This window comes from Mus caroli, chromosome 13 (assembly GCF_900094665.2).
Source record: "Mus caroli chromosome 13, CAROLI_EIJ_v1.1, whole genome shotgun sequence".
NCBI lineage: Eukaryota > Metazoa > Chordata > Mammalia > Rodentia > Muridae > Mus > Mus caroli.
Window position 1 is genome coordinate 130,089 of NC_034582.1, and position 11,449 is coordinate 141,537.

Consider the following 11,449-nt stretch of genomic DNA (forward strand, 5'->3'; position numbering starts at 1 on the left):
CACTTTGTAGACCAAGCTGGCCTCGAACTCAGAAATCCGCCTGCCTCTGCCTCCCAAGTGCTGGGATTAAAGGCGTGCGCCACCACGCCCGGCTGGAAGGCGGATTTCTGAGTTCCAAGGCCAGCCTGGTCTGCAGAGTGAGTTCCAGGACAGCCAGGTCTACGTAGAGAAACCCTGTCTTGAAAAAAAAAGAAAAACAAAAAAAGTATTTAAGATGAAATTTAGACATGTAAGTGAATGTATGGGCCACAGAGTGGACAATAACTGAAGAAAGCCCATTATATGGAGGGTGCCATTACATTTCAACAGACCTTTCTGCTCCAAGTAATTCCGTCTTCTAAAGGCAGCTTCTGGTAGACTTTCTTTCAGAGAAGACACACTCATTACATACTTAAAATCTAGTTCCCGGGGCCTAAAAAACAAAAACTCATAAAGCAGTGTAATAAATACCGACATAAGCTTATCACGTTCTAATGCAAATGCAAACAAAAATATAATCATAAAAAAGTCCTTAAAAGGCTGGAGAAATAATTGTAAGAGTGTGTGTACTGCTCCTATCTTAACGAAAACATGAGCTTGGATCCCACACCTACACTGAGGAGCTTAGGACTCCCTCTTCTGGTCTCCTGGCATTGCACATACATGCACATACCCACAAAAGCATACATACACACACAATTATTTTTCAAGTCATTAATTTCTGGGTTAGATTATAATACATAACATGCATTTATATTTATAGACAATATAGATTCTCACACATATGACCCACAGATGATGTATACAAACATGTTCACACTTTCTGAATATATGCATTTTTAGAATAGCCAAAATGTGTTAAAGATGTGTTAAAGAATTACATATTCCAAACCTGAAATTTTTCAAAAATTATATATAATAAGTTAAGATTCTCTGCCATACTGGGTTATATCACAGAATGAGTCATCTGCAGATCTTCAGTCTATCATCTCCCAAGTACTTTTTCTTTGTAATTTATTTTCAAATAGTATCAGACTTATGTAAAAATAGCACAAAAATTTCCTATTCTTTATTATGCTGCTCTCTACGTGCTTTGGTCCTTCCCTCTTTTTTTCTTTCTTTTTTTTTTTTTTTAAGAGGAATATCTGATGCCTTTTAATCCAAATACTTGGAGTTTCCTCCCAAAAGATCAATTCCTTGCACAACAAATTACCAAAAATTAAGAAATTAAAGGCCGGGCATGGGGGCACGCGCCTTTAATCCCAGCACTTGGAAGGCAGAGGCAGGTGGATTTCTGAGTTTGAGGCCAGCCTGGTCTACAAAGTGAGTTCCAGGAGAGCCAGGGCCAAACAGAGAAACCCTGTCTCGAAAAACCAAAAAAAAGAAATTAGCAATTGTAGACAACTATTACTTATCTTATACCTTATCCAAAGTTTGCTAAGATTCTTCAAAAACCAAAACATGAAACTACCAACAAAAACAGATTGGGCATGCTGCATATATACTGCAGGATATCAGATCACACTATAAACCCCAAGATTGTGGTGTTTATTTACTGGAAAAAAGTTTTTATCTGTGGTGTGCTTCAGCCTAAGCCCATACTTTTAATAAAAGAACTTTCTGCTTGAATATCATAAACAAGATTAAATAAAGTCAACTGAAGGTCAAGAGACGGAGCAAGCAACCAGTTGACAGGAAGTCAACATAGGATTATAAAAAGACAGGGACACACAGGAAGGAGAAGGAGGGACAATGAGGTTTGTTTTTTTTTTTTTGGTTTTTCGAGACAGGGTTTCTCTGTATAGCTCTGGCTGTCCTGGAACTCACTTTGTAGACCAGGCTGGCCTCGAACTCAGAAACCCGCCTGCCTCTGCCTCCCGAGTGCTGGGATTAAAGGCGTGCGCCCGGCTACAATGAGTTCTACAGAGGGTTTGGAGATGATCTGAGAGAAGGCACTCCTGGGACGCTGCTGAGGAGCTTCATCAGCCTCTCTCAGCAAGCTCTTAGCATATGGCTTCTGAGTATTCATTAGTAAAAATAGAATGATTGGGGTTTTCTTAAAAACAACACATATGGGGCTGGTGAGATAGCTCAGCAGTTAAGAGCATTGACTGTTCCTCCCGAGGTCCTGAGTTCAAATCCCAGCAACCACATGGTGTTTCCCAACCACCTGTAATGAGATCTGAAGGCAGCTAAATTGTTCTTACATATAATAAATAAAATCTTTAAAAAACCACGTATATATTCATGCGTACATGTATGCACGTGTTATGCACATGCATAACAATAGGAATCCAGAAAAAGATGCTGATCTATTTAAGGAGGATGTGGAAGAACCTTGAGGGCATGGAGCTGGAAGGGGCTAGAGAAAAGTGAGTTCTATTTCAATTAAAAGCACAAGTAAAAGCTTTTAAAAAGTTGGGTGATGGTTATTTAGCCTTTAATCCCAAAACATCAGGAGGCAGAGGTCACCCTGGTCTGCAGAGCAAGTTCCAAGACAGCCAGGGCTACACAGAGAAACCCTGTCTCAAAAAAACGAGAGACCAAAACCAACCAAACAAAAAACTTAAAAAATAGATTTTCAGTTGTCTCTTCTGAAAAGTCTGCCTTTTTAAAATTTATGATTAATATGCAAGTTGTAGAAAAATACTGAAAAATAGGCAAGTTACGAAAATTTCACCTGTTTAATCATCTACTTGAATACTATATGCCATCATTTTTCGTGTATTTAACAACTATATTGTATGGCAAGAAAGAGCTATTCCTTCTTTTAAAATTATTTTTCACAAAGTTCTTACTTGACTAATTATGAGCTATACTAACCCTGCTCTCTGTTCTTATAGTCAAGGGAAAATGAACTCTGACAGAAATCCAATTATCATATGTCAAATAAACTGCATCTATGCTTTAGTGGTAGGGAATACAAAGTATGAATAGACCGAACAAAAAGATTCCTTAAAGACATCCTTCACAGTTCCTCAGGAGAAAACAAAACAAAATAAAACAAAACTTCATTATCATAATTTATCATACTACAAACAGATTTATAACAGCTTTTAGCATTTTTTTCAAATAAGGGGATCATGTGACTATTAGAACATCAGATACTATTAATCTTAATGAGTCAATAATAGAATTGAGGGGCTATAATTTGCTGTATTATTTGATCTCTGGACAAATCTGATTTGTTTTAGAAAAAAAGCAAACTTGTAATATACAAAAATAATCTGGTCAGGCATGGTAACAGATATAAGTAGCCGCACAGCTGAAGTCTTGAGCCCGTAAGCTCCAAACCAACCTGGACAATATAACAAGACCCCATCTCAGCTACAGCAGTAGAGAACAATATAACAAGACCCCATCTCAGCTACAGCAGTAGAGGTGTTTTCTCTTCAAGGATTAGAATTTAAGGGGTCTGTGTTCTTCATACTCTACACAATCAAAAGCATCCTAGTGTAAAACAAAGTAAAATCACTGTATTTCATACCAATCCATTACAACACTGAAATCAGTACCCAGCAATGGAAAAACAAAACATGTATAAAGGATGACAGCCGACACAATACTTACAGCTGTACTGGAATCACTGTGCCATGAGTAGACCAGAGAGTTATATCACACAGCAAACAACCCTGAATCATAAACTGCCCTTTCCATGGAGAGACGAGAGCTTTAAAAAATGAGGACAAAAAGAAGCTGATTACACTGTGAGACATTTACTAAAACGGCAAACCCCACAAGAACTAATTCTTACCATTTTTATTGAGCTCAAGTCTAGAAAGAAACAAAGAGTTTTTATTAGAGAAAGAGAAACAAATCAAATAAAGTATGCATTTTTTATTTCATTATTACTCACATGATTTTAGAAGTGGGTGCTGCCATCTTTTAGGTTCCTTGTGCTGAAAAGCTACAATTATATAAGGACAGGTCTGTCTGGGTCATTTAATAACAGTGTTGCCTGAAAGTTCATAGGGGTAATACTGAAAAAAGGAAAATAAGTATTATTAGCACTATGGAACTGCTATGAATTAAGTTTATCCCAACCTCAGCCAAATCTGAAACTTAGGACATTAGATTAAGAAATACTTTTTTAGGTATAATTTACTCACAGTGACTTAGTTTGAAGGCACAAAAATGACTTCTTTTGTAAGAAACGTTGTAGGTATCTGCATCCATGTGGCAGTCACAGCCGTAAGATGGCCTAGGGTAGTTACCTGTATAATTCTCAGACACAGACTTCAGCTTTCCCTAGAATCAAAACATAAGAGTCATCAAAGTCTTCAAAGAGCAATAGTCTTAACAGTAAGGTTTATTTTAAAAGGAGCCTAATAGGGATGTAGATGTGTTTTTCTCTTTTCACCAGTAACCTGTGCAGTAGTATTCTCCCATTTAAATGATATGGTCTCTGGTGTGTATGTGTGTGTGTGTGTGTGTGTGTGTGTGCACATGCGCGCATGCTCAGATATTCAGATTGTGAAAATTGTCACTACTCCAAGTCTAGTTGACTATTTCCCACTTTTTTCCATCTGTCTATTCAAGACATGTAAATAGGATGTACAGTATACAGGTTTGTCTTTATTTTGTGTATGAATGTTTTGCTTACACATATTATTTGTAAGGTGTCTGAGGAGGCCAGATCCTCTGGAACTAGAGTTACAGTCAGTTTCTAGCTATTATTTGGGTGCTGGAAATTAAACCCAGATCCTCTGGAAGAGTGGCCAGTGTTCTTCTTAATCATTGAGCCAGCATCTGGTCTTTTTTATTTAATACAATATTTTTATTAATTCTTTGAGAATTTCATGTAATGTATTTTGATATTTAAAGGAGTAAGTATTTATTTATACTTACTCCTTTAAATATCAAATTACATGAAATTCTCAAAAAGCTGACTGTAACTCTAGCTAAGAACCCCTCTTAAATTCCTGCTGCTCCGCTTCCCCATTATCTAATTCCTTTAATGTCCCAAAGATTTTGGCCATCTACTCTTTCTTTCTTTCTTTCTTTTTTTTTTTTTTTGTTTTTGGATTTTTCAAGACAGGGTTTCTCTGGGTAGCCCTGGCTGTCTTGGAACTCAGAAATCCACCTGCCTCTGCCTCCCAAGTCCTGGGATTACAGGCGTGCGCCACCACTGCCCGGCCCATCTAATCTTTCTATGCCATCCCATATGGTATCTTGATTTCATGTGATAGCCCCAACCCTGGTTTGGGTGGATCCCACCCTAAATTATTTTTATTGCCTGAAAGGCTTTGTTTCAGAAATGTAAATAAAAGGCTTAATGTTTCTGTAATTCAGTTAAGTAGTGCCAGTCCACTTCCTGAGAAATTACTAAGTGTGAGCTCCTTGGCTAAGGACTTAAATGTCATTTAAATCTCACAGTAATGCTACAAAGTTAACTATTTTCCAAAGGAGAAAACTGAAGCATAAAACTTTCCTGTTAATCCTGTTTAACCATTACCTATTTATATCCTTGAATTTATTGGCTTCCTTTCTCCGTATAGTACCAGTGCCATCTGGTGAAAGCCTTATATTCTTTTTCTTACCTAACATTCCACAGTTGTCAAGTATGTTCAGATCTACATGTTCTCTATTCTTATGTCATAATGATGGTAGAATGGCATAAAAGATCCTTATAAAAAGTAACAGTCTTTTGGCATTTAAAAATACCTTATTTTATATTCAAAACTCAATTACGTATAAACGTCTAACTGAAAATTATGACCTGCTCAACACTAATGAATCTGGCTTTTATTATAGTCATCTCAGGGAATTAACTAAACCTCATTTTATTTTGTAGAGAAGAAATTCACTTTCCTCAGACCTACATCTGGCTGGATTGCTCAAAGGGCTAACAGTCCAACAATAAAGCAATTTTGATTATAAATCTTAAAATGAAATATTTATTCTATGTTTATTATAAATCTTTAAATGAAAATTATAAATCTTAATAAAATTTCTATAATCTATAAAGCAATATACAATTTGGTCACTGTATTCACGGTTCAAAACAAGCTCATGTAGAGCAACTATGTTTTAACTGTTGATGGGGAAATTTTCATAAAGTTTCTTTTATCATTTCTATTAACAAAGATGTTACAAGCAAAGCCAAACTTTCTAAAAGAAAAATTTGTGTAAGTCCGCTGTACATTTTGTTCCTATTTAGATGATTAGTTTAAATAGTAACAGGCTTTTCTGTTGTTATTTTATAGTCCTTATATGTTAGCTCTATTTTTTAGGTAATTCTGTCTTTGTTCCTCATAACAATTCTCTTTTACGAAGGACCCAGACTCAATTCTCAGCACCTATTTGGTAGCTCACAACTGTCTGTAACTTTAGGGGACCTAAACATCTCTTCTGGCCTCTGTGGACACCAAGAACACATGTGGCACACACATACATATACAGGGAAAACACTAGAACATATTAACACACACACCCCAATCCAATTCAAAAACACAAATTCAAAGCTAGCCATGATACACTTGGCAGAGAAAGTAAGACCTTCAGTTTGATGTCAGACTCAAAAAACAATCAATCAAAATTTGAAATACAAATATAGTAATATATCTTTTATGATGTAATTTGAACACTACTTAAGACTAAAATTCAGTAAGTTGTAACTGTGGACAGTCCAATTTAAATTTTTTTGCTATATACATCTAAATTATAACTGAAATTTAATTATTCTACTTTAGACCTGGCATACTAATATTTTATCCTTGTATTATTCAAATACTCATTTCTCTGCCCCAATATCTGGTTACTATCATGTCATGGTACTGTAATGTGTACTCCAAGTATCTCCTGTCTCAGTATTGTAAAAACACTGCTCTTCATTCATTTTCTACTTTGGAGTGGGGGGACAGACAGTGAGGATGCTGAGCAACCAATGACTGAGCAGAGGTGAGAATAGGGCTGGACTTCCAATTCCAGTGAGAAGACGGATAGAGAAAGGAAATTTGGCCATAAGGTGAGGGACCAGTAGCTACTATGAGAAAATGAATGAACCATAGAGACAGATCAACACTAAAATGCAAGTACATCAGAGATGTTGGCTCAGAAGCAGATCTATTGTTTAGAGGATTAGAACAGAATAATACTTGCTCAGTTACTGTGTTATAAAATTTATTTAACAAAAATAGTCTCTGTCTCGATTATTTGGGAGGTAGTTGGGTTAGAGAAATGACTACCACTACTAAATTTCTTACAATATAGACTCAATCAGAGCTTATAACACTTAGTTTAACTGTTCTGATTTTAACCCCATCTCAGTCATCTCTATGGAAAGCTAGAAAGACGGTCATAATTTATTTATACCTTCAATTTTTGACATAGTCCTGTTCCTTGTTAATGTCAAAAATTCTAAAGTGAAAAGGGCAATGATAAAGTGAACAAATGTTTACCAAGCATCTAATTTGTATATGAATAAATCTGTAAAGTTTACATTTCTCCGAAGTCTTGGGTATGTCCCAGCTTTTGCCAATGCCCAGGAAGCTGACATCTATTCAGTTCATGCTAGGTGGTGGGAAGTGCCTTTCTTTAATTCCAGCACTTGGGAAGTAGAAGCAAGTGGATCTCTGCAAGTTCAAATTCAAACCAGCCTGGTCTACAGAGTGAGTTCCAGGACAGGCAGGGCCACACAGAGAAAATCCCTTCCTCAAAAAAACACAAACTCAAAGTTCATAGTTGGACAACTAAATTGAATTCCCTCCGTTGTACTACATTTATGGATTTTGTGTTTGCTGCACTCACAGTTAACTCTGGCATACTGAGCCCATGGGTCAGACAAGCTTGTTCCACAGCAAAATACTAATTTGTTCTAAAAGCAGTAACATACTGAAATGCTTTTATTCCAAGTCTTTAACAACTAATAACACAGAAATTATGCTTACAGGAATAATTTTCTCTGAAAAAAAATCTTTTGAAACAAAAGGCAGAAATCATGTAACTGCATATTTACTTCAATAGAATAAAAGTAAAATACAGTCCCTACCCTAAATTAGTAATTCATTCATTAAGCAAAATAGTCTCTATTGTAGAGAAATTAAAGAACTCAGATTATAAATCAAAGACACTTGGGAGGCAGAGGCAGGCGGATTTCTGAGTTCGAGGCCAGCCTGGTCTACAAAGTGAGTTCCAGGACAGCCAGGGCTACAGAGAAACCCTGTCTCGAAAAACCAAAAAAATAAATAAATAAATAAATCAAAGACACGAGAAAAAAAATATCAATACTATAAATGTGAAGGAATATGTAGACCAAGAAGCATATTATGTTGTATTTACTATACCGAAGATAATTTGAACTTGCTAGCAAATTATTTAAATTCATACAAAATTATGTAATTATGTGCTATTTCAAAATAGCAAATAGACTTAGATATTTCTATTTATCCAGTTGCAGTTGCCTTTTTAAAAGAGGAGGGAGGACTGGAAAGTATTTCCACTGAATTAAAAAATTATATCTACAAATTATGACTTATTCATCTGACTGCAAGTTGGTTAGATTAGGTTGAATATTCAACTTTAAAAATAAATAACTTTATATCTATTTTTCATATGTTTTTATGTGTTGTCTCAGGCATGCTGTGGTAATATGTTAGAGGGCAACCTGAAGGAGTTGGTTCTCTCCTACCACCATGCAGGTTCAAGGAATCAAACTCAGAAAGGTCCACCAGGTTTGGCAGTAAGTGAGCTATCCACTGAGCATTCTCACACCCTCTTCCTTGATACAGGGTTCCTCTTCTTCAACCCCACCTGGTCTTTGAACTTGCAGTGATCTGTCTTACCCTCTTAAGTGCAACATTTAACTTTTGAAGATTGTTTTAAATATTCCCCAAATTTGATCTTCTACAAAGTTTCTGATCAGCTGACATTTACAATTTTTAAAATAATTTTTTGTTTTGACATGATGCCCAAAAGGTAAATTGTTCAAGATCATATAGTTTTGACTAATATTATTTTAAAATGTATCTAGTGTGATACTAAGGATCCAACATGCTAGATAAATGCTGTTACTGAACCACAGCCCCTAGTCCTTTATTGTGACTTTTTAAAGACATCCATATAAACTCTGTGACCAATGTTCTAACTTATCAAATTGGGTTTATAAACTTTAATGCTTTAGCATTAAACTACTAATTTTTGGGTTTTTTTTTCTTCCCCGAGACAGGGTTTCTCTGTATAGCCCTGGCTGTCCTGGAACTCACTTTGTAGACCAGGCTGGCCTCGAACTCAGAAATCCACCTGCCTATGCCTCCCAAGTGCTGGGATTAAAGGCATGTGCTACCACCACCCGGCTAAACTACTAATTTTCAATTAAATGACTGTACCAAAATCACTGGCATGTTGAGTACCTCTCAAAAAGATATTAAGTGGTTTTTCTCAGAAAATATTTTTGGTTTTTTTGTTTGTTTTTTTCAGGAACAACTACTTTTTAAAGTCCATCTTTGATTCTTTCAGTAATTATATCTTACAAAGCAAGGGGCAGATTTAAATCATATTTAAACTGCTTTCATCACTATATATGTGTGTGTGTGGTACTAAGAATTGAATCCAAAGTTTAATACAGGCCAAGCTACCCCTGAGCCATATCCTCAGCCCTGTACTTTTATGTTTTAAATAAATGCCTCAAATGCCCTGAGTATAGAGGTGAAATAGGTTCTGTAACCAAATGAACTAGGCACCAAGAATTGGGGTCAAATAGCTCTTCTCCTAAGAGAAAGAAGCTAGACATTAAAGAGTGTATTTCATCAAGCAACAGTGTATTGACAATTAGCAAGAGATTTACTTCTCCAATTAAATGTCATTATATTTTACTAAATGAAAACAGAAAGTATGCCTTAGGCACATTTCTTATGACAACAGCAGTAATTAAATCAGAAACCAATTTTAAAAAGACAAAATGAAAAGCAAAAGACAAGAAGAGAATATTGTAAAGGAGCTTAGCACCAGGCTGGGTCAAGACTTGGTTTATTGAGTGCTTTCTATAGTAACATATGCCTATCTTGACTTTAAGTCACTCTGAGGCCAGAAGCTCAGAGCTTGGTCTACTGACACTTGTTGCTAACAACTGAGTGATTAGGTAAAGAATTTATTGCTATTGCTCCCTTCTCTGGCCAGGCATCCAGAATCCCTTTGTCCCTTTGTCCCTTTGTTGGCCGGGCTGGTTAACTCTTTGTGACCCAGACAGGAAGGAAAGGAAAAGAATTAAAATTCTTTATACAAATATGCACAGACGTGGTGCACACCTTGAGTCCCAGAACTTGGGAGGCTGAGGCAGGCAGATTTCTGAGTTCGAGGCAAGCCAGGACAGCCAGGGCTATACAAAGAAACCCTGTTTTGAAAAAACAACAAAACAAAACAAAACAAACATACATAGACACACATATATTCACAGGCACATTTACATTTTTATTCACATTTTCATTTACATTAACACAGTTACATTTTTATGGGCCCAACCACCTGTCTCACACACCCCACAAGTATTCATGCATATTTTCATACACACTAATACACATATATATACACATATACACATATAGACAAGACATACATTTTAAAGCTTCTTTTTTTTTTTTTTTATTCCAGCTAGTGGAGAGATGGTCAGTGGTTAAGAACACATACTGATTACTCTTGAAGAGCCCCAAGTTCAGTTCTTAGCACCCATGTTGGGTATAGCTCCAGATCCATCCTCTTCGGGCCTTCATAGATACCTGCTCTCAAGTGCACAAACCCTCACACAGATACATAGAACTTAAAATAAACATAAAATCTTAAAAAAAAAAAAATTCCAGCCAGGCATGGTGAAGCATACTTGTAATCCCAGAAACTCGTGAAACATGGCAGGGAAATCATAGGTACAAGGCAGGATGAGTGACATAATGTCTCAAAAAGAAGCTGTATTCTAACAGATGTTCTTTTGTACTTATTACTGGTGCGAGGAATTAATCCAAGGTGGCCCACATACTAGGCATATATTCTATTACTCAGCATTTACAGCCTTTAAAACATAAAAGTACAGGGCTGAGAATATGGCTCAGGGGTAGTTTGGCCTGTATTAAACTTTGGATTCAATTCTTAGAACCACAAAATAAACACACAAAATACACAAGTGTATATACCATCTAGTTATATCAAAATAGTTTAGTGAAAAATTAAAAACAAACATATTTTTCATTGGTAAGATTAATATAAATGATAAATTAGAGGTAAGATAAATCAAAACCAGTTGGGCAGTATTAAGAAATAGTCAATAAAAAATGTAAAATATTTAAATAGTAAGAGGGCACCTATAATAACTCTGACAAATACTAAGACAAAGTCCTAAAAAATCATATGGCAGAGTCCTAGAAAAATGTAATTTAATAAATGTGACACCCGAGCCGGGCGTGGTGGCGCACGCCTTTAATCCCAGCACTCGGGAGGCAGAGGCAGGCGGATTTCTGAGTTCGAGGCCAGCCTGGTCTACAAA

The 11,449-nt window shown here is 36.1% G+C and overlaps 1 protein-coding gene across 9 annotated transcripts in view; it reads right to left on the reverse strand.

Moving 5' to 3' along the window:
- The window catches only part of Tasor2 (transcription activation suppressor family member 2), a 43,504-nt gene that overhangs the window by 28,209 nt on the left and 3,846 nt on the right, over positions 1-11,449 (reverse strand). For 7 of the 9 annotated variants that reach the window (XM_021180243.1, XM_029468634.1, XM_029468633.1 and 4 more), the window contains exons 2-6: positions 4,089-4,227; positions 3,836-3,959; positions 3,734-3,753; positions 3,550-3,649; positions 312-412 (exon numbers count right to left, since the gene is read on the reverse strand). In XM_021180243.1, coding sequence (XP_021035902.1) covers positions 312-412; positions 3,550-3,649; positions 3,734-3,753; positions 3,836-3,861 — 247 coding nt within the window. In that variant the 5' untranslated portion in view covers positions 3,862-3,959; positions 4,089-4,227. Of the gene's footprint in view, positions 1-311; positions 413-3,549; positions 3,650-3,733; positions 3,754-3,835; positions 3,960-4,088; positions 4,228-5,434; positions 5,827-11,449 lie in introns of those variants that run through there. The other 2 variants (XM_021180239.2, XM_021180242.2) reach the window with 2 other exon arrangements.